The 24538-nt window shown below is 41.4% G+C and overlaps 1 protein-coding gene across 1 annotated transcript in view; it reads right to left on the minus strand.

Moving 5' to 3' along the window:
• Positions 1–24538, minus strand: part of OTUD7A (OTU deubiquitinase 7A) — a 153508-nt gene that overhangs the window by 79430 nt on the left and 49540 nt on the right. Inside the window, exon 3 of the mRNA XM_077762355.1 lies at positions 1759–1941. Within this exon, the coding sequence (XP_077618481.1) occupies positions 1759–1941 (183 nt within the window). The remainder of the gene's footprint in view (positions 1–1758; positions 1942–24538) is intronic.

Below are 24538 nucleotides of genomic sequence, written 5' to 3' on the forward strand. Positions count from 1 at the left end.
ATTTACTTATTTATTTTTGAGAGGGAGAGAGTGCAAGTGAGTGGGGGTGGAGAGAGAGAGGGGGGAGAGGGAGAGAGAAGCGGGGCTCACCCCAAGTGGGGCTCTAGCTCACAAACTGTGAGATCATAACCTGTGCCAAAGTCAAACGTTTAACTGACTGAGTCACCCAGGCACCCACTAAGAAAATTTTAAACAAATATAGGAACATATTTCAGTAACTTTGTATTCCAGGAGAACTTCTACAGCAAGAGAGGATACCTATCAGCCATGAATCCATAATAATATAAACATTGTGTGTGGCAGAGTACTATGTAAACAAAGTCATAAAGTAAGTGATACACTGGGAAAGATATACACATATATAAAAATATATGTTTGTAGTCCTAATCACAAACAATGCAACAAATTGATAAGAAAACTGAAAATGAATCAATAGAAAAATGGGCAAAGAATGTGAACAGGTATGTTGCAGAAGGGAAAGTCCAACTGGCTAACAAACAAATGACAAGATGAAAATTAAAATAGGAGACACTTTTTTTCTCCCTTCACAGTAGAAAAGTAATGTAAAACTATCACAGAAACATCCAGGACTGGCAGGAGTGAAGGGAGATACCTAGTTTTGCACATGGCAAGCAGAAATGGGTCTGGGAAAAGAGTCTTGAAGTTATTGAATTAAAGATACAGCAGGTGTTGGCAGAGCAAATCCATTTTGGGGACATTGACCTATAGAAATAAAAGCACTAGTATGTAAGATCACGGGCAGAAAGTTGTTTATTTTTAGCCTTGCTAAGAGTATTGGAAACAAACAAAACACCAAAGAAAAACCAGGATAGCCATTAATACAGTAGTGGTTTAGAAATGATTGCATGCTATAGAACAAAATATTGAGACTATACTCGATTTATGGTTAAGTGAAACAAGTGATTTGAGAAGTATTCTATGCATTTGACTCTGATGCATTCTGAATGAGCATAGCAAAAGGAAGGAGGAGACAGACCAAGATGCCATCATCGGTTATTATGTCAGTGAGATTTGAGGGGAGTGGAGAAGAAAACTCTGAAATTTTCTTTATATATCTTTGTACTATTTCTTTCATTATAGTAAACACATCTGACTTCTTAAGAAAAAGAACAGAGAGGGGCACCCTGGGAGGTTCAGTTGGTTAAGTGTCTTATTTGGCTCAGGTCATGATTTAACAGTTTGTGAGTTTGAGCCCTATGTTGGGCTCTGCACTCACAGCACAGAGCCTGCTTGGGATTCTCTCGCTGCCCCTCCCCCATGGGTGTGTGTGTGTGTGTGTGTGTGTGTATGTGTGTGTGTGTGTGTGTTCATTCTCTCTCTCAAAATAAATAATAAATAAACTTTAAAAATACATAAAAGAAGAAAAAGAACAGAGAAAAGGGAGCCCTTGGGACAGTGAACCCTGATAATGTACAGATCTGGAAATTATGCTACTTAGGGAATAACTGAAGGGACTAAAGGTGCTTGGCTTAGAAAGGCTCCAGATTCAGTAGAAGTGTGGGCCCTCAATCATGTGGGCTCCTAGGGGACTGGACTCCCTCTCCTGCTTTTCTGAGGCAGAGGGAGGAGCCAGGAACAGAAGCTGCAATGCATATTTCAGCCTGATGCACCAACAGCCTGATTTGCAGCTGAGAGATGATGACCTTGCCATTCTTTGAAAGCCCCACCCCCCACTCCCCTCTGCAAGCCATGGCACCCTGGGGAAGCTGCTTCTGGGCTCAGTCCCTTGCCAGGTACCTTGGGCAATGTCGTCCTGCCTCTGCAGGCAGGGCCTTTCCACCTTGTGCCCGGGCTGTGGCGGCTCTCGCTCTGGCTGCTTGGGACACCTGCCCTCGTTGAACACATGTGGCAGGTTGGCTGTGTGCACCTGTCGGAGCTGCTCATAGTCACTCAGAGCGGCTGTCAGGTCCCAGTTTTTGCCTGTGGACAAGAAATGACAAGAAATTACAATATGAAGGATCTCACGGTAGAAAAAACTGTGCGAGAAGCATTCTTAATTAGCACTTTGACTAATGAACTTTCCACCAGCGTTCTTGTTTCTCAAAAGGGTACAATAGCTTGATGCATAATCTCTAAAAGTAGAATTTAGCACTCATGGCTGATATCCATCTGAAATATGTGACTATATCTATTCTCATAGCTTTTAGATTCACACACACACACACACACACACACTTCAGAACATTACATTCCTAATTATCATGTCCCCCTCTACCCTTTTGACAATAAAGTTGTAGAGCTTACCCTCTGAGGGAAGCAAAACATAAACTATAAAAAAATTTAATGAAAAGAATTCCCAAATTTTCTTTGGGGTTTTGCTTAGAGTTTTACTTTTCTTTTTAAGCTTAATATGGGTAAAGCAGAAACTTGGGAGAATTTCTCTGTGTTAACATCTTAGCGGGAGGCAGATGTCTGAGTTCTGACCCTGAACTGGGTAAGATGCCAGTCCCAAAGGGGGTGACGGCCTGGGACAGCTGTAAGCAGAGCCCCTGGGCACTGAGATGGGTGTGGTGCTGAAGCGGACTTTTCACAACACTAGGGGGAGCTGTTCTGGGAGCTGCAACACTGCAGGTCTTTAATTTCTGACTCTGAGTCAATGGGTTTCTAATGGAGGCATGGAGTCTTCTGGCGTCATGAACTTTTTAAAGACAAAGAACTAAAAGCCTAGCTTTCACATCAAAGAGCAAATAAAATCTTATCCTCTTCTGGATAACTTCAAATTGCAGGTATTAACCATATTGACCCAATTACACGCTGAATTATGTTATATGTACAACATAATGAGGCTTTAAATGTATGAAATAATATCAGGACATCATTTTCTCCTCTTCTAATTGTAGTGCAGACTTGACGCCACCAATCATAATCTTTAAATTGTATCATATGGCCACTTGTAATCACATTTTTTTTTCTTCATACTCAGCTAACAGAGATGCAATAGCTGCATGTTTGTACCATCTCAGTGGATAAGAAAAGCAAACTAAACCTATCTGGGTCACCCAACAGAAAAGAACAGCAGGAGCCGGTGGTTTTGTAAGTGATAATAAATAGCTGGGGCATTGGTGTAATGCAGGATGGTTATCATTAAGTAGTAGAAGTGGAGAGTGGTGGTCGTGGCCATGGGGCTGAGGTGGTAGCCAAGACAGGGCTGGTTTTGGGAAACTAAACTGAAGCAGAAATGTCAGAACACACTTTCACACTCACATAGGACCAACCATCACAGTGTACAAATATTACCCACATGATACAAACCTGGCATTTTCAAGCATAAGCGGTAGTGATGATCCAATGGGCATTAATGTTCCAAGAAAACAAAGATAAGACCCTTACCTTTAGGGAAATCATGCCTTAGCAGGGTTGATGACCTGAGAGGCACCCTGCTCCAAGGCATGGCTGAGGGGGGCACATGCCCAAGGGAGGGTCAAGCCTGGGTGGAGGAAGAAGGTCAAGGGGAGAGGAGGTAGAGGAGGCCTGTCTTGATTAAAACTCATGCTTTTGGGGCTATAGTTCCCTTGAAGCTGTCTTGTTTAGGGCATCACAGCTCCTGGTTATGGACTAACTTTCACCCCCTCACCCTGCCTTGCCCATCCATCATGACCCTTCAGAACAGGACTTGTCCTCTTCTCCTGTATCCCTCACTCTCTGTCTTCAATCTGCCAGTGTTTTCAGCTGCTGGGTCCTTACTCTTCCCCATGCACTTACCTGTACCACATGAAATTCTTACTCAGGTGTCACTAGGGCCATCTAAACACAGCAGGCCAGCAGGCCCATGAAGGAGCAGCAGAAAGCCTCACTAGAACAGGGACATTTAATAGCCCCTTTTATCCTATGCCTCTGAATACTTTATGTCCCCTTTTCTGGCTGCTTTGTCTTTTTTTACCCTTAAAACACACAGGTTCCCCCCATTTTTTCTTTCTTCTCTTAATTTATATCCTCTTTTAAAAGTCAAGACCATCCCTATGTGAATAATCTTAAATCTAGTTATAATTTAAGGCCAAATATCTAACTATGGCAGAAGCTAGGTGACTATTCAATTTCTATTCTCCTCTAATTCCTTATGCACAGAATGCTGATTTGGGATTGCAATCCACACAGCTAGAAATACTCATTTTTCTCCTTTAGCCAACATGAGATCTTCAAAATATGTTCCTGTTGTCATATCTCTCTGTATTTGCTTATGCTGTTCCTTTTTTCCCAGAAATATTTCCTCCAAGCAACAGAATAGTATAAACTGTATGAAAGAAGACCTCAATCCAAAGACTATAAGGAATAAGGAAGTTGCCTGCTAAATAATTTTTTTCTTTTAGGCTATGCCTTACTTTGTGCATATCACAATACATTAGGGTACTGGATTGGTAATAAGCACAGGTTTTGTGGTAAGTACCAAAATCTCTAGTACACTTTATTGATGAAATGTTTGTGATTTTAAACTTCTAACACATTTAATTTGTTCTTAAGAGTAATATCAAATGAGGTCAGATCTCAAGTTAAACTTAACATATGCATTTTGGCTCTTAGAGTGTGCTGCTTTAATTTAGTAGGAAAGTACCACATTAATAATGGGAAACTGCAAGTTAGAGATGCATGGGCTTATAGGAAGATATGAAACAAGAAATGACTGAGCTCAGGGTAAAAAGCAAACATGAGTCAAAATCATTTCTGAAATGGAGTTAAATTCTAAGGGAGCAAAGAAAAAAACAGACCACAGATAGCATAGTAAGGACCATAAAAATGGAAAATAAGCAAAGTGGAAAAAGTAAGGAAACAAAAGCTTACAGATAAATGGCAGATATAGAATGCAGGTGAAAGACATATAACATACATATAACTGGAGCCTAAAATAAGAAATCTAAAATAATGGAAAAGAAAAGAGAATTTTAAAAGTGTATTAAAAAAGCAAACTTCTCATACAAACATTTGATTCTACATAGTGAAAGGGCACACTGCAAAAAAGGAAGTTGTCCTAGTATGGTCAATACCAAGACATAGCCTTATAAAATTTTTGTGTTTTAAAGATAAAGAGAATTCCTTGAATATTTAAGAAAAAAGTAAAGAAAATCAGGCTTGTAACATACTTCTTTGCAGCCACATTCAATGACTGAAGTCAATGGAGTCACATCTATGAGATACTTAAAGAAAGAAAGTGTGACCTAAGACATTTTTATACCCATCGAGGCTATCCCTTCATGTAAAGGCTACTGGCAAAGGGATGTCAGGCAGCAGTAAATTTATTTAACTGTACATCTAAGAAAAAGCAAAGGAATAGATACAAGTCCAAGAGGAGAAAGTCAATATTCTGCCAAAGCAAAAATGATACAATCAGCAAAATCGTAGAAGGCAGAAAGTAGAATCAACATACAGTTGCCTCAGTTATGATACAGGGGAGTTGAAAGATCAAATACAAATATGTAAACATATTTAGCAACACAGAGATGCATGACAAACACCAGATAAAAGATATACTACTAATTAAATTGGATGGGAGGAGACAGAAAAAGCGAGAAGGTAAGAAGATACAAGTTAATTTTATTGAGGCAGACCATAAGAACTAATACTGTCTAAAGTAAAAAAAGAAACAGAATATTATATAAGGGTATAATTTCAAAAAGTAAACCATAGATTAAAAACGCAACTTATCAGGGCACCTTGCACCTGGGTGGCTCTGCTGGTTAAGTGTTCGACTCTTGGTTTCAGCTCAGGTCATGATCTTAGGACTCATGGGTTCAAGCCCTGTGCTTGGGATCATCTCCCCTCTTTCTGCCTCTCCCCAACTCACAATCTCTGTCTCTTGGTCTCAAAAATAAACATTAAAAAAAACCTGAAACTTACCTAAATATCAGCAAAATATTTTTTAAGTAAAAAGCTAATAAAGTATACTGAAAGACATTTGAAATATTTATATATGAAAATAGAAAATATGACATGACAGAGCTAAGAATCACCATATCTGTCAAAGCAATACATTTAAACAGGGTTAATACAACTAAAGAAGAGGATTTTCATGTTATCTCACAAAGCAAAGTCTAGCTATTTGCTGTATATAAAAGAACTATCTAGAGCAAAGTGATTCAGAAAAGTTGTAACTAACAGGGAAGAGCAGTGGTTTATCAGGTTTACTAAGCAAAGATAAAACAAAAATTAAAAGCCTAAGCGCATACTGTATACACTGTATGTTAGCTAACTTGACAATAAATTACATGTATGAGAAAAATCAAACAAACAAAAAACCAAAAAGCAACATAGGGGACATGATCTTACATCAAATAAAGTAAAATTCAGACCACAAAGCATTATTCAAGATGAAGAAGGACACTCTAGAACACTAACGTGTTCGATTCACAATGGAGATGTGTATATATATATGTATATTTTAAATTTTTAAATGTGTACTTTATTTTATGTTTGAAAGAGAGGGAGACAGAGAGAGAGGGAAACATTGTATCTGACACAGGCTCCAGACTCTGAGCTATCAGCACAGAGCCCCATGCGAGGCTNTTTTTAAATGTGTATTTTATTTTATGTTTGAAAGAGAGGGAGACAGAGAGAAAGAGAGAGGGAAACGTTGTATCTGACACAGGCTCCAGACTCTGAGCTATCAGCACAGAGCCCCATGCGAGGCTTGAGCTGACAAATCATGAGATCATGACCTGAGCTGAAGTCGGTCACTTACCAGACTGAGCCACCCCGGTGCCCGACAATTCACAATGGAGATGTATATTAATTATGCTTTCTTTTCTATCATTTTGACATCTTAGCCAGGAGGCACTGCCCTTCTCAGGCCTATGTGATTCCTTATGATAGCAGACTACCTCTCTGGAAATGTGCCTTTCATGTGCAAACCAACCAATCCAAACCCTGACTCCCACTCAGAACAAATGCTCCCCTGTGCTATTCACTCAGGGCCAGGTACCAGACAATTTGGGACAACCTCTCCACCCTGGAGCCTGCTAAAATTCAAACTAGCCAATCCTAACACTGCCTATCCTGCCTACCCTGCCTTACCCGTTACTTCCTGTGGAAACCACAATAAAGGCTCTCATCCTATTTCCCCCCTTCCCTGTGCCTCCTGACTGACCCTGGTACTCCCGTGTGGCCCTGCATAGCATGCCTCCTGTTCCTAAAGAACTCCTTCCGTGACAGTGATTTCCATGTCTTACCATACTCAGAACAAATCTCAGGTATATATTAAAACAGAGGACATAAGAAGTATGAATATAGGCATACTAAATAAAAAAATAGAAACTATACAAAACAGAAATTGCCAATGAAAGACTAAGATAAACACACTGACCTTTCCTATTAACAAGAGAATGCCATAAATAGCAGATTACATTGTAATGTGGGAACAAACAGCCTCCAAACTCCTGAGGCCCTAACAACAGAATCTTGTAATTTACTCATACCATAAGTCGGCTGTGGGTTGGAGAAGCTCTGTCAGGCCTTCTCACTTCAGGATTCAGGTGGACAGAGCAGCTGGTCTTAAAAACTGCCTATCAGTATGGCAGAGGGACAAAAATCTCTAGGGTATCTCCTATTGGCAATCAAATACCTTGGCCCAGTAGTGACCTCTCACTTCTGTTTCCAACCCATGGCTTGAAGCTAGACACAGGGGCTCTCCCATCCAACCAGAGGCCAGGAAGGGTAATTCTCCCACACACCCACAAGGGGGAGGCAGAGTGCTGGACACAGTCCTAGAACACCGGATGTAACATTAACTTACAGTAAAAGAAAATAGCCTTCATACATAAACAAAAACAAGTTAGATGACATAATGGAAGGAAATAGTCCATCATGCAATTCCGTAATTGCAAATAAAAGACAAAATACTGAGAAATAAGTTTAAAAGAGATATGTAAAACCTCCGTGTTCTTAGTTTCGAAGACTTAATATCATCATTGCTTCCTAAGCTAATTTATAAATTTAATATGATCCCAATTAAAAAAATACATAAGCAGGGTTTGGAATCCTGGTTATGGACAGGCTGGTTTTAACTTTCATTTGGAAAACTAAGCAAGGATAACCAGGTTCACTCTGAAACAAAGGAGCAATGAGGAGAGGGGCACTGACAGACAGGAACCTGCTCTACTGTCTCGATAATGCTACATGAACCATCCAGTAAAGGAATGGAGCATAAGAGAAAGTCCCAGACAGACTTACATACATACGAAATGTCAAAAGATGGTATTGATCTGGGGAAATATTTGTACTTCATACCACACATAAGGAGTCATCTCTGACAGAGGTCAGATGCTGAGAAAATCCAAGGCAGGAACATGCTGGCAGAGGGTCTGGGGGAACCAGCAGCTGACCCAGCCTGAAGGTGCAACAGAGCCTTCCCTGAACTGACCGGCATTGCCCTTCAGAGGAATTTGCATTGTAGTAAGAGGCACAGACCTAAAGAAGGCACTGGATGGACACTGTCCCCAGTAGGGGGGAGGCTTGGTCAACGTGACTTTCTTCCACTGGGGGACCACTGAAGAGGGACTCAGCTGTGACCCATCAGCAGCCTGGCTCCCTGCTTCCCACTCTAGCAGGAGTGCCTGGGTCCCTTGGATGAAAGGATCTGGCACAAGAGCAAATGTTACACCCTCTGTTTTCTCCTGTGCAGGGAGTGCACACATGTGTGTTTTGCCCAGAAACTAATAAGGGGGAAAAATAGAATAAACCAAAGATACAAACAAAGGACATGAACAAAGAGTTCACAGAAAAATAACTGGCTTTGAAATATATGAAAAGATGACTAGTTTCACTCACACAAAAGAAATGCAAATTACAAACATACTGAGAAACCATTTTACACATATCAAAGTAGTGAATGCAAAAGTTGGCAACCCACCTGGTTACCAAGTTTGTTGGTAAACAGGCTTGCTCATCCATTTGCTGCTAGAAGTACAGCATGACAAAACCCCAAGTAAGCCAATTTCCCAGTATTTGTCTAAATTACATTGCATTTNGTGGCTTTGAAATATATGAAAAGATGACTAGTTTCACTCACAAAAGAAATGCAAATTACAAACATACTGAGAAACCATTTTACACATATCAAAGTAGTGAATGCAAAAGTTGGCAACCCACCTGGTTACCAAGTTTGTTGGTAAACAGGCTTGCTCATCCATTTGCTGCTAGAAGTACAGCATGACAAAACCCCAAGTAAGCCAATTTCCCAGTATTTGTCTAAATTACATTGCATTTATCCTGTGACCACTCCTCCCACTTCTGGGCTTTTGTCCTATTGTAATACCTATACACATAAGATGAGGTATGTACAATGTAGTCACTGCAGCATCATTTATAACAGTAAAATAATGGAAACAAGCTAAGTATCCATCTGTGGAAGAACATTTAAATAAACTATGGTACACTTCACTTAACATAATGATATGCTATTGTATACGACAATGATGAAGTCCCATGCAAAGATCTCTAGAACACATCTGGGAGTGAAATAAGCAAAGTGTTAAATATTCATAATCCTACCTTTTGAGTAAGGATAGAATAATTATCAATTCTCTCTCTATATGTTAATACATACAAATAAGTATGTGCTTGTATCTGCATATGCAAATGCAAGCCAGGTAAACAAGAAATTAACACAAGCAATGATCCAGGGGTCAGAGGGAAGTGGGGTCCAGGGGACAGAGATGGTACAATATTATCAATATCTTCCTCTTTTGAGTGTTGAACTGTTTAGATAAATCACTTATCTGAAACAAATAGTAAACTAAACTAAATGTGAAAATTTTTAAAGGATTAAACAATAATGACCAGTATTTTAAGTGTACCAGGGTGAGAACTCTTCCTTAATATGTAGTATGCCATTAACTACAGAAATGGAAGACTTCATCTCCTTCACATTTGCAGGCAACAATTCTGAATTTCCTGCTATTAAATACAGACGGAAATAGAAAGAGCCAATTGAAATAACGGAACTTCTTAACTAGCTGATATTTATAAGGCTGTTTTAATTAGCTTACTTTTATAGAAATGTGGAGAAGGAAATGAGCCCAAAGGCCGCCTCAACTAATCCTCCAATAGGTCGTAGTTCACCAGATGCTTGTGCAATATACCAAATATGATAATAAGATAAAATTATATGGCTGATATTTGGATATCTGTTTTTTCAGTTAATTGATTTATCTTGAGAGAGAACCAGTGGGGGAGGGGCAGAGAGAAAGGGGGACAAAAGAGCTGACGCAGGCTCTGTGCTTACAGCAGAGGGCGCAATGCAGTGCTTGAACCCATGAACCATGAGATCACGGCCTGAGCCAAAGTTGGATGCTTAAGTGACTGAGCCACCCAGGCACCCCTAATATTTTGATATCTTAAAAAAGACCTTAGTATTCTTCAACGGACGAATGGATCAAGAAGATGTGGTTTATCTATACAATGGAATACTACATGGCAATNCTTAGTATTCTTTTGTATTATATTACCAGCTATAAAGAGGCTGGTGGTGCAGTAAATTTAAACAAATGTTGAAAGAAAAGAGAAAATATATTTATGCACATTCACTCTTTGACTCGCTGTGAAATGGTTTTTGTGATCCCCTTTCAACCGAAGCATCTCTTTTCAATATTACCAATAAGCTTGATGTAGATAAATCCAAGGTCACTTCTTGTTCCCCATCAATAAACTCTCTCTCCTTGATTTACTCTTCTTTTTGGGGTGGGGGAGGGATCTAACGTATAACATGGTCACTGTCAGTCTCTTCTTACTTCTAAGACATCACACTCTCTTAGCCATCCTCTTATTTCAATGGCTGCTCTACTCCTTTCCTTTTAACAGCACCTCTTCTTCCTTCACTAAGTCCCTAGATGCTGTCATTTTCTTAGTGCTCAGATCTGGGCCAAACTCCATTGGTATTTGAAAGAAATTTTTACTTCTGATTTAAAGGAATGTAGACTTAAGAGGAGGGCTGACCTGTGCTGTTATTCCCTGTTCTTACTGACAGGAATGCAGACATGATACCTGGAGCTGTGGCAATCATCTTGTAAACATGAGGTAACAAACATGAAAAGGCCAATAGCTAAGAATGCTGAATGAAGGGGGGGAAATGCCTGAATAAGAATCTGGACAGGGGCGCCTGGGTGGCTTAGTCGGTTAAGCGTCCGACTTTCGCTTAGGTCATGATCTCGCGGTTCGCGGTTTCGAGCCCCGTGTCAGGCTCTGTGCTGACTGCCAGCTCAGAGCCTGGAGCCTGTTTCAGTCTGTGACTCCCTCTCTCTCTGACCCTCCCCTGCTCACGCTGTCTCTCTCTCTCTCTCTCCTAGAAATTAAAAATTAAAAAAAAAAAAAGAATCTGGACAGATTACTGCCAGAAAACTGCTAACTAATATAGAGATAAACACAGGACAGAAGCCTACACTGAGACCTAATTCTGACAGGGTACCCAGGATAGGATGTAACTTGGGAATTGGAGTATGATCAGAGGTACTCTCAGGAAGATGTATCATTTAGGTTGAGGCCTAAAAGAAATGTGAAAGCCATCTTGGCAAAGAATCAGGGGCAGGGAGAAAAAAGGTGGCATGCTGGGAAGAAGACAGCATATGGATAAACCTGGAGGTGAACATAAAGGTATTTAAGTATGAGTGCAGCACAGAGAGGAGACAGGAGAGGCTGCGGGAGACTGAAGAATACAGGAAGGGAGATGGAGGTGTTGGGACAGAGTGCACTTTTAAGGGTCTTGTGAAGTATGTGCTGGGATTTGGACTTTATCCCAAGGGTAAACATGAGTCACTGAAGCACTTCCAAATGAGTAGGGCTTGATCCAATTTTTATTTTAGAAAAATAAAGTATTTGCATTAAAAAATTACTCTGGCTAAGTAGCAGAGATGGTATTAGAATTGGTGAAGCTTGAAGCAGAAAGCACATTAGGCAGGGCCTGTAGCAATATTATTGTGAAACGAGATGGCCTGGTCCAGTGACAGTGAGGATGGAGAAATGTGGGGGGGGGGGGGGGCNGGGTTCTCCCTGATGATGGACCAGAAGGAGAGGGAGAGGTGAAGGCAAATGTCCAGGATCTTGGGGACTGCTCAGGAAATGGCTGGCTCAATTATAGTAATCCACATTTGGAAGACTACTCAGCCATTAAAAGAATGAATTTGCATATACAACTGATTTGAGAGGATTTTAGTGAAGTAGTGTTAAGTGAGAAAAGCAGTATGATGACTGTGTGTTCAGCACTATCATCTTGGCAACACAGAGCGAATGCAGCTCTGTCTCGTCCACGTCCAGTGTTATCATGCCTTAGCATCCAAGGTCAATTCTACACCCCTGCTGCCTTTGTACGCCCTTGCTGCGTCCCAGGAGAGGAGTGGGAGTGAATGCTCCTGGAAGGGATTCCCAGTAGAGTTCTGGCAACAGCCTCCAATGAGAAGCATTTGTGCAAGATTGACTGTAAGGTTGAGCACAGGCTGGCTATCCATGGAGCGTTGTAAGCAGATGCCTGGGCAGAGAACAGATAGAGATCAGCTGTAGCTTTGTGGCGAACTCCTGAGAAGCATCTGCTTGGCAATCCAGCTGATGGAGTGGGTGGGTGGTGACGGTGCCCTGTGACTCCTGAGGCTGCAAGGACTTCCAGAGTGGATCTGCTCCCACTGTGAACACAGCTTCTCTAGTTCCCTTTCCTACTTGGATTTTCTAGAATGACTTGTGTCTCCTTCACCAAATGCTGATGGATACAGACTTTGTTATTGGAAATGGTCCCCAGAAAGCAGAATCACAGATGTGACATTAGTTCTCTGACACTATAAGAAAACCAACAGCTGTTATGCACAGACACTGTGATGCAAAGAAGGGGTAAAAGAAGCATAGTAGACAAACCCTCTTGACTGCACTGGGGAGCATGCAGGAAAACCGGTAAACATTAGGACAGTAAGCAGGAACGACGGCTTTGAAAGCTGTACGGGATCCTAAGAACACTAAAGTGGGTTCTGATGAACCTGGGGTCCTTGGCTCTCCGGTTTCCCTTAGACTCTTGGATCAGCAGAAGCAGCTCCTCCTCCCCTGACCTAGACTAGTACTCCCATCATCTGGAGACCCGACAATGACCTCTTCTGAGCAGATGTATTTCAGGGAGATGCCCAATTAATCTTAAAACCCAGGGCTCTTAAAAGTTTTTAGATTCATAACTAGGAAGATAATGTGGGAGAAAGTCCCATAGACATGTTAAACTGAGAATTGACCAATGTATCAATGGCAGAAGCAAATGCTGTGTTAAAAGTGCAAAGTCTGGATATGAATGTCTGGGTACAGGATGATGGCAAGGGGAACAGGGAGGTGCCACAGAAGAAGGCTTTAGAAATTCCTCAACCAGAGTCTGCAAAGGGCAGGGTTCAATGTATGGTGTGCATATTTTCTCTCTTGCTTTGTTATTTTCCTATAGGTATATATGAATTAATTCCACCCTTCTCCCTTCCTTGTCATATAACTTAAGGTAGACTAGGTGTGATTAGAAGACTCTGAATTCAGTCTTCAAGTTATAGTTTATCAAAGATGGGTCATGGTCTCAACCAGGTGAGGAATGCACAAAACTCAAGATGGGTTTGATGACTTATAGGACTTTGTATCTCCTGTAGATGTAAAAAGTGATCACATCTTTAGTTGTAAGGAGGAACTGATAGGGTGTGTTGTTATTGCGGTTGCTTATTTAAATATGGGTCAATGGATAAGGATTTGAGAAAAGGATGGACAGTGACAGCAAGTCCACTGCCAACTCAATCACTGTCTTCCCTACACTCCCCTTTTTCATTTTACTCTGCAAATGGGGGCAGAAGCCTGCAGTATACTTCTTAGAATTGCTTTCCTGATAGATTCCAGGTTCCAGAAAAGAAGCAACCATGCAAGAAGGTTTGCAAGGCTGCGAGAAGAAGCCATCATGCTCTAAGGCCAGCTGTGAGCAAGTATGGCTTGCAGGGCAGCTCCGAGGAACCCCATGCCCAGTAGCCTGTGAATCACAGCTGTATCTAGGAGAGCATCTGCAAAGGAGCGGCTTTGTGTTTGGTGCAGTAGGTAGCAACAACAGCAGCCTGGCCCCTCTGACATTACTGATTTTAAGAGTGACTCCCTATTCACCTGCTTCTCTCTGTGGCATCTCTGGCTTTTACTCCTCCAACCCCCTTCCAATGGTGATCAAGCCTTTAAGTGCCTGCATTAAAATCCATCTCATTTGCAGATCTGAAGTGTCTTCAGTGTTCTTAATAGAGCTCTGGCTGCATTCATACATGTGTATGTGTATATATATATATATATACATATATATATATCTGTGTATGTGCAATATATATTACATATGTATCTGTAGGTAATTATTTGAACTTTGAGACAAATATGGAAGGATATATTTTAGGTTGCTAATATGGGCTTCTAGTAGTTGGTGGTGATATGAACAGAAAGGAGAAGAAGGAGAGGAGAAGAAGGACACAGGACAAGACAAGCAAAGAGGAAAACTTTCTAGAAACAAATGACATGTATGTTATGATCCCATTATGCAAAATTACCTATCTGTGTGTATGTGGATGAGCACATTAAAATGGAGAAAGGTGGGTGTGGTTAGGGTAGATATTCTGCCGGAATTCTGAAGGACAAGGATGTAGTCAGTTGCTATTCTGCAATTATCATCTAACAATATTACTCTAGGAGCAAATCCATTTGTCCAGCTTCTTTACTCCAAGGTAGAAGGACCACAGAAGTGTAGAGAGAGACCAGAGAGACTGTGCAGAGGGTGGAGACTGGTCAGCAGGAGCCACCAGCCTCAGTTCTGACAGTTCATTTTTTTATGAATTAACTTTTTAAAAATTGAAGTATAGTTAACACACAGGATCATATTAGTTTCAAGTATACAATATTCAAAGATTCTATACATTTCTCAGTGTTCATCACAGTAATGTACTTTCAATCCCCTTTACATATTTCACCACTCTATTCTTGCCTCTGGCAACTACCATTTTGGTCTCTGTATTTAAAAGTCTTTTTTTGTCTGCCTTTTTTTCCTTTGTTTATTTGTTTCTTTTCTGAAGTTCCACATATGAGTGAAATCATATGGTATTTATCTTCTCTTTAAGATAAATCACTTAGCATTATACCCTCTAGGTCCATCCGTGTTGTTGCAAATGGCAGGATCTGGTTCTTTTTATGGCTGAGTAATATATATACACACACATATTGTATACATGTGAGAGCTTTTCCTCTAATATCAGAAATAAGACAAAGATGTCCATACTCACTACTGTTATTCAACATAGTACTAGGAGTCCTAGCCACAGCAATCAGACAAGAAAAAAAAGACATCAAAATTGGTAAGGAACATGTAAAACTGTTGTTAAATGTAAATGATATGACACTATATATAGAAAACCCTAAAGAGTCCACCAAAAATTACTAGAACTGAGAAATGAATTCAGTAAAGTCAAGTCACAGGATACAAAATTAATAGACAGAAATCTGTTATATTTCTATACACTACTAATAAAGTAGCAGAAAGAGAAATTAAGAAAGCAATCCTATTTACAATTGTGCCAAAAATAATTAAATAACTAGGAATAAATTTAACCAAGAAGGTAAGAGATCCGCACTCTGAAAACTATAGAACATTGATGAAAGTAATTAAAGATGACACAAACAAATGGAAGGATATTCCATTCTCATGGACTGGGAGAACAAATATTGTTAAAATGTCCGTGCTACCTGAAGGAATCTACAGATTTAATACAATCCCTATCAAAATACCAACATTTTTCACAGAACTAGAACAAATAATACCAAAACTTATATAGAACCGCACAAGACCCAGAATAGCCAATGCAATCTTAATCTTGAAAAAGAACAAAGCTGGAGATATCACAATCCCAGATTTGAAAATATACCACAACTCAAAACAGTGTGATACCAGCACAAAATAGACACACAGATCAATGGAATAAAATGAATTTAACTTGGATGGAAGTCTATATTCTCTACATACAGAGTTTATAGCTCAAACACTTACAAATTTAAACATGGCTATGATGTCAAATCCTCTGACCGAGAACAGGGTTTTCTACACAAACGTCTCCCAGGGTTGTTAGTAAAGCAGGCAGTTCAGTCCTGGTGTCTCATATATTAATTCATGTGATCAGAGAGGCGTTGGGGGGTGAGGGTGGGAAGAACAGCAAGTGTCAGGCACAAAGTTCTGACCACAGGCCCTCTGTGAGCCTGCTCATAGCAAGCTCACCTTGTGCAATTTCTGCTTCCTTCTTGAGTCTCAGTTTGGGCAACCTTAAGGAGAGATGGTTGAAATTCACCTCTACAAGGTTCTCTCTAAATCTTAAGATTCTAAAAGTTAAAAAACAATGTAGGATGGTGGCTTCCATTGTTATTTAGAGGTCCAACTGGAAATAAGGTAAAAATACCAGTAACACACATAGTATGGATTTTGGAGAAGGCCACTGAAACCAAACACCTGAAAGCAACACTCTTTATTATCTATTTTAAGCATTTCCAATTCTTGGGCTTTCTATACTTGGGATGCGATTAATCAATTAATCTAAAGAATGATATCACAGTATGTGATAAACCCTTTTCACAGTAGCTGAAGGAATATCTAAACTGAATAGCCAAAAACTAGAGGATAGGGATGGCTCCCACGTTGTACTTCTAAGGAAGGACATGGATCNTTCAATTAATCAATTGATTAATCAATTAATCTTCACAGTAGCTGAAGGAATATCTAAACTGAATAGCCAAAAACTAGAGGATAGGGATGGCTCCCACGTTGTACTTCTAAGGAAGGACATGGATCTACTCTGTAGGCTCTGGGTTCAGGCAGGTATCCATGGGTGCTGATGATATAAATATGAATGAGGACTCATGTGTGCTTCTTAAGAGGCTTGCAGGACAAGAGATGAGATGGGCATGCAAATAGCTGCTGTGGACTGAGAGCTGGGGGCGGTCTGCAGAGGGACCCATGTGCCCCATTATTTGTGAATGAGGCAAGGAGCTTTCCAGAAGAGAAACAGGAAGGGCACTAGAGGGGAATAGCATATACAAAGGCTGGGGACTTGCAAAACCATTCTCTGCCCAGAAGACTATACAGACATGCTGGGTTCCAGGGATGTGGGTGCTGAAATGACCATGAAGTGGCACACACAAGCTTTATGGGGTGATGCTTGCATGGGGGAAGTTTCTCATAGGAGGAAGCTATGCATCAGAGACCACTTTTATGTCTCTACTCAGAGGGAGACAAGGGCAGAGATCTCCTCCCAGGAGAGAGGGGGACAGGGATGGAGAAGTGGCTTCTGTGTCCCAGTGATGTCACTCATTAACACTGTGGGGAGTCTGGATCAGAGAGGTCCTAAGGGCAGCAGCAGCCTGGCATCTCAGAGCCACAGGCTTTGTCTTATCAATGGCTAGCAGAAGCTGGGGGAACTTTTGAAGGAAAGCAAAGCAGGAAGGCTAAATGTATAGAAATCTGCTTACATGGGCTATGTTTAAAACAAATGGATGTGTGAAACTGTGAGTTTGGGCTGGCAGGTTTGGAACTGAAAGGACTCAGTCTGCAGTGAGGAAACAACCAACCTAAAAGGCAATACACAGACCCATGGCTCATTTATAAAACAAGAGGTCAGTAGGACTGCCCTACAGAATTTGGCCAGAGAGGACCAAAGTGATACTCTCTTAGGTGGAGTTTTAAAAATACATATTTTGATTTCAAAGTCTTAGATGGATTTTGTAAAAATATCACTTGATTAGGAAGACAAATAAATGAACTTAATGGCTGTCTATACCCAATGACATACTCTGCCATGGTCCCTGGTGTCTAAGCATCCCTACTACTGTTTCCATGGGCGTGAAGGCCTGCTTGGATAAAACCTCATGTGCAGAAAGCGTAGCTAACTTACAGCTTAGTCTTTCTTGGCGAACCAAACCCTCTTCTCTGCAGCCAGCCTTGAGCTACTTTGTGCAATCAGCAGCAGCAGCAACTTGATCAACTCAACTCAGGTCTCCCAGTCTTTAATGTTAAAATTGTGTTTTAAAAAGAATCTGAAGACTGACTTTCATAAAGTCAAAGATAGTTAAGTCAACCACCACAATGAAAGATTGAGTTCTGATCATTATGGGGTGCTTTGCTGAGATTGATAGCTGCCCTCTAATGTGGGTGACTGTCCACCCTGAGCATGCAGCCTGGCTCTGCATTCTGTGCCTTCGATCTGCACAGTATTTAAGAAAGAAATGCACTTTAACGGTTTCAGTTAAAAATTCCCGAGGCAGCTTTTTAAAACAAATCAGAATGAATGCTGAAGTCTCTGACGAATAAATCACTGTATGTCTCTTGGATGTTTGCCAACCTGGTAGAGTCTGGCAGACTCCAGGAAGAATCTTGACTATTTGTGGCTTCTAAAGAAAATCTTCTAACTCCTTCCATTCAGTCCCACCAGGAAGCCCACTGCTACCCCTCTCACAGCATATATATATGCTAACAATGGACATAATGGCAGCTAGAGAGTCCAGGCTTCACTCTGCAGCCAGGTTCTTCCCTGGGGAGCTCGGGGGCTCTGGAGGAGGACTGGTTCCTCCAAGCCCCCAGCACAGACAGTGGCCGTAAGCTGTTTATCAGTCCACACAACCAAGAGAGAAAGGCTGCTTGGCCTCCCAAGATATTTTCTGCTTGTTCAGATTCAGTAAAATGCTGCCCTGTTGGGACCCTATGCTTACGAAATAGTCAAATTATAACCAGGTGAAGTTGGGATTAGGGACCGCAGTGCCTGCCCCCTGGTGGAGAAGGCAGCATGCCCAGGAGAAACAGGACAGAGCTGGCTGTAGATGTAGATCTGGGCCATGCTGTGTGAGGCCCACAAGCCAGGGTGCTGGACTTGCCCAGGAAGCCTGTTCGTGCACTCAGCAGGGATTCAGGGGGGTGCTTACTGTGTGCTGCTTTAGTCATACTCTGGCATCCAATCATGTGAGAGGCCCAAACAAATAAGGAAGGAGTCCTGTGGCTGTTTGGAAGATAGCATTCTCAGTCATGAGAACAGCAAGGTCAATTCCTGCAGTGGGCCTGCATGGCTATAGTGTCCACAAATGAGCAAGGTGGCCTGTGCATGGAGTGTGCAAGGTGGAGCCCGGCAAGGATGTAGGATCCGATATGGGGAGAGACTAGACCATTGGCAGATTTGCAAGCTTCAGAAAGAATGTTCTGACATTCTTTTATTTAATTAAAAAACATTTTGTGGTATCACTTATACACAGTGGAGTGAATGCCCAGATTCATGCTCAGTTTGAGGATTCTGGTCGAATGTACACATGTGCATAACCACCGCTGCAGTCTGGACCTGGATCATGTCTGTCACACTCAGAGTGATGTTGTGTCCCCTTCCAGCCAATCCCTCTGCAGTAGTTTCCTGCTCCCATGTGACGAATGGTCACACACGTAGTGGCCAGAAGCCCAGTGGGCTTGGCTGGCTTCTGTGCTGAGTCTCACAAGGCTACAGTCAAAGTGTTGATAGGACTGCATTTCTTTCTGGAGCCTCTAGAAAAACAGCCACTTCTAGGCTCATTCTGGTTGTAGCAGGATTCAGGTCCATATGATAGCATGGAGTCTTTGGTTCCTTGGGTTTTGTCAGCTGAGGGTCATCATCACCCCCAGAGACTACCTTGTTCCTTGGCCCATGGCTCCTTCCTCCATCTTTAAGCCAGCAATAGTGGTTAAGTCTGATCATTCCTTCCACATCTGAGTCTTCTGCCTTCCTCTTCTGCTTTCAAGGGCAGAAGATTGTTGTATCCCCCTCCCCCTAGATAATCCAGGAAAATCTATTTTAAAGTCAGCTATTTAGCAACCTGAAATTTATCTGCAAAGTCCCTTTGCAGTAGTACCTAGATCAGTATCTGCATATCAGGGAACAGGAATCCTGGGAGACATCTTTAGAATCCTGCCTACCATACAGCCCCCATCTTTGAGCTCCATTTAAATGGAGTCATGCAATACTTATCTTTCTGTGTCCACCCTGTTTGCTCATATTAAGATCTCTAAAATTCATCCATGTTGTAGCATGCATGAATAGTTCTTTCTTTTCATTGCTGAGTGGTATTCCATTGTATGGGTACACCACACTTAGTTTTTGAGAGGTTTGTGGGTGCTTTCTAGGTTTATGTGATTATGAATGAAGCTGTCATTAACATTTAAGTACAAGCTGTTTCGTGGACATATGTTTTTTTTTCATTAAATACCCAAGAGCAGAATTGCTGCATTAAGGGGAAATTATATTCTTAATTTTATAAGAAACCACCAAACTGTTTTTTCAAAGTGGCCTTATTATTTTGCTTTCTGACCAGCATTTATTCCACATCCTTCTACCAGTTGGTATTGTCAGTCTTCTTAATTTTAACCATTTTGGTGAGTGTGTGGTGATATCAGTTTTAATTTCTATTTTCCCGATGACTGATTTGAAAATCTTTTCCTGTGTTTACTGGTCACTTCATGTATCTTCTTTTTTTAATGTTTGTTTATTTTGAGAGAAAGGGAGGGAGGGAGAGAGGGAGAGGGAGCAAGGGAGGGAGGGGGGGAGAGAGAGAGAGAGAGAGAATGTGAGTGTGCAGGGGAGGGGCAGAGAGAAAGGGAGAGGGAGAATTCCAAGCAGGCTCTGCTTGTCAGTGCAGAGTCCAATGTGGGGGCTCCATATCACAAACCATAAGATCATGACCTGAGCTAAAACCAAGAGTTGGATGCTTAACTGACTGAACCACCCAGGCACCCCTCACATATCTTCTTTTTAAAAAGTCCTTCACTCACTTTTTTGCTGGATTATTTATATTTTTATAATCAGATTATAGATTTATAAATTACATTGTATTATTTTATATATTTATAAATTATAATTAATTTGCAGTTGTTATTTATATACATATACAAGTATTTTATCAGATATATGTTTTAAATATCCCAGTTTGTGGTTATTATCTTTTGTTTGGCATTCATTCATTTATTTTTTTTCTTTCATAGTCTATTGTCAAGTTGGTTTCCATATAACACCCAGTGCTCATCCCAAAAAGTGCCCTCCTCCATGCCCATCACCCCCCTTCGCCTCTCCCCTATCCTCATTAGCCCTCAGTTTGTTCTCAGTATTCAAGAGTCTCTCATGGTTTGCCTCCCTCCCTCTCCCCAACTATTTTTTCCCATTCTTCTCCCCCATGGTCCTCTGTTAAGTTTCTCCTGATCCACTTATAAGTGAAAACATATGGTATCTATCTTTCTCTGCCTGACTTATTTCACTAAGCATAACACCCTCGAGTTCCATCCACATTGCTACAAATGGCCAGATTTCATTCTTTCTCATTGCCATGTAGTATTTCATTGTATAGATAAATGTGGTTATTATCTTAATAGTGTCTTTTGAATGAACATTTTTATTTTTGATGAAGCTTAATTCATCGTTTGTTTTCCCTTTCATAGTCCTTTGTTTTGACCTCTCTAAAACATGTTTGCCAACTCAGGGTCATGAAGATTTTTTCGTCCATGCTTTCTTCTAGAAGCTTTATAGGTTTTGCTTTTACATTGAGGTCTATAACCTACTTTGAAGTAATCTGTATGTATGGTATAAGGGAGAGGGTCAAGGCTTTCCCCCTTCTGTCCTCTCTCTTTTCCTTCTTATATATTTTATAGTTGTCCCAGCACCTATGGTTGAAAAGACTTTTTCCTTTCCCTTGTTTTCTTTCTTTCCTTCTTTTTTTTTTTTAAATGACCTCAATTGATGATAGGCTTGGGACTCCATCTAGACTCTCTCCTGTTCCATGATGCACTGCTTGTCTCTCCTGACGTGAGTACCACACAGTCCTGAGGACTGCAGCTGGAAGTCCGGCACTGTAGGTCCTCTGGGTCAGCTCTTCCACTGCATGGCTGTCCTATCTTAGGTTGTCAAAGAGTAAATCAATCCCAGTAGAATTCCAGCATGTTTTTTTAAACTGATAACCCGACTCTATGGAGATGATTTAATATTTTAATTTTACTTGGGCCTCTGAAGAATGGAACAGAGAGAAGGAAGGCAGCAGATTGTGGTGCTTGGACTGTGGGTCCTAAAAAAGAGGCTAGGGCTTCTTGAAAGGGAACTGGCATAGGTTGGCTGTGGAGGGTCAGTAAAAGCAGCAAATCTTTCAGGCTTTCAGAAAAGCAGGATGTTTCCTGCTCCCCATGGTCTGGGCTCAGGTGGGCTAGTAGCCCTGGAGGTTCACATGACTTCTGGTGGAACCTGGCCCGGGTATACCTTGAACTCAGTCATGGGGGCCTACAGAGCTCTCATGGTTCTGCAGCCATGATGCTCTTTCAGTATTGAAGAAAACCAAGTAGCATAAAGAAATCAAACAGCCTGCTAGGCTGCCACATGCACAGGGAATGTAGCCACACATGGAACTGAGAACATCTGTAATCCAAAGTTCACTCTCTGAACTATAACTTCCTGTTGCCTCCCACACCAGAGCTGGCCAACTCACAGTCCTGGGAAGTGGAGAAGGATGAAAAATACAGCTCCAGCATCTCAAGAACAGGAGCTGGTGTAGAACAGTTTTATGCACGTATTAAGTTCAGAGTTTACTTTTATGTTTTGTGTATTTTCCAAATTATCTGCCAGTATGATAGAAAGAGACAACTGAATTATTAATTTCCAAAACCAGCAAATTGTACATAAACATAAGAATTATGTATGCATTATTTTAAAAATATATACATACATATAAATATTTGCAGTGTTTTCAGTCCCACCTAAAACATTTAACACCTATTCCATTCCTCTTTCCATCCAGATGAACCCCCCCCCATCTTGCTTTCATTCATATAATGTCCCAAGGAGGGCATCAGAGAGAACAGGGAGGGGCTGGGACACACTGCAGCAGCAGGGGCTATAACTGATCTGTAGTAGTAGTGTGCTTGTGTGTGGGGTGAGAGGATATTGGGTACATCTGTGCTATGTGTATTTGTAGTGAGTGTATGTGTGTGTTGTGTGGCACATTTGTGGAACATGCTGATTCTGCATGCATTTGTGGTGAGTGTGGTATGTGTGTTTTGGTGTGTTGTGGTATAGTGTGTGTGTAGACATGTGTGGTAAGAATGGCTTATGTACTGAACAGCATGTGTGGTGCATGTGAGTGGTATGTGATATATATATTGTATAGTATGTGTGTGTGTGTGTGTGTGTGTGTATGGGGCACATGCATGTGTGTAAGGTGTGAATGCATGTGAGATATTTGGACTCATGTGAAATGTGTGCACCTATAATATCTGTGCATGTTCAACATATATTATGTGATTAGCGTGTGTGCTCCCTAATGTGTGTATGTGTTGTGATGAGAGTGCCTCTGTGATGAGTGGTATGTGGCATGTGTTGGGAAGTGTACGTTGTATGGAATGGGTGTATATCTGTGGTGGGGATGGGTGTACAGGATGAAAGAGTAGCATTGATGAATATGTTACATGTATGTAATGTGTGGTGGGTACAGGTGATTAATGTGCACTGTAGTGTGTATGTGTGCATGTGGTGGGTATGTGCTGTATTTTGTGTGCATGTAGAGGCTACCAAGGGCAGCCTTTGGCTCCCTACATGGCACCATACCTATCAAGGACTCTGGACAGGAAAGACTCTTGGAGATACACTGGACACAAAGGGTGTATTGGGAATCGTGGCCATGCAGTCAGTCTCATTTGAAATCTAAGCTGTTCTCCTCTGAAACACAAATTCAGGCCCCAGGGCTGAGCTAATGACTGATTCTCTTCAGCAGTCTGGGTCTGAATCCTGGCTGCAGGACTGGGGGCAGTTATAAATGTCTACTGGCTATAGCGGTATGGAAGCTGTGCAGGTGGTGACGGGTTTCCTGGCTGGGAAAGTCATTAGGGAGTGTCCCCATGCTCACCATCCCCATCACTGACCTCCTGCTAGGAACTCAGGCCTGCAATCATGGAACAAACTCATTAAAGCAGAGAACAATCAATTATTTTTTCAGACTCATTTTCTGAAATGGCTTAATCGATGCCTCAGGCCAAGCATTCTGTCGATTATATAAGGAAGTCCAGTGGCTATACTCCTGAGACACTGCCACAGTGCTACAAGGGAGAGTTAATAGGCCTTTGCTCCTTGGGAGCAGGGGGCCCTCCCACATCATTCCTTTCTCCAGCAACTAGGGAGCTTTTGCTGGTTGCAAGAACAGAGAATGATGAAGGATAAGACTCATGTTCCCAGCACTGAACTCTCTCTAGTGGGACCCTGGGGAACCCGCAAGTGCCACCCTCACAGGGGTAGTGGTATCAACATCAACAGGGCTTTATGCATACTCTTGGAGTCTAGTTTCCACTGTAGCAGAACATTATTAGGAACGAAGCTCATTTACCTCAACCAGAGTTAAACATCTAGATGGCCTGCAACCAAAATTACTGGTTTGACTCCAGTGATCTACACTCATCCTAACATTCCAGTCGTAGCTGCCCTTTGCTTGTGATGTATAGCCCAGTACAAATGCAGAATAGCCTATACTTCCTATAAACATACCTCTTGCTATAGCT

The sequence above is a fragment of the Crocuta crocuta genome, unplaced genomic scaffold, assembly GCF_008692635.1.
Source record: "Crocuta crocuta isolate KB4526 unplaced genomic scaffold, BGI_CrCroc_1.0 scaffold93, whole genome shotgun sequence".
NCBI lineage: Eukaryota > Metazoa > Chordata > Mammalia > Carnivora > Hyaenidae > Crocuta > Crocuta crocuta.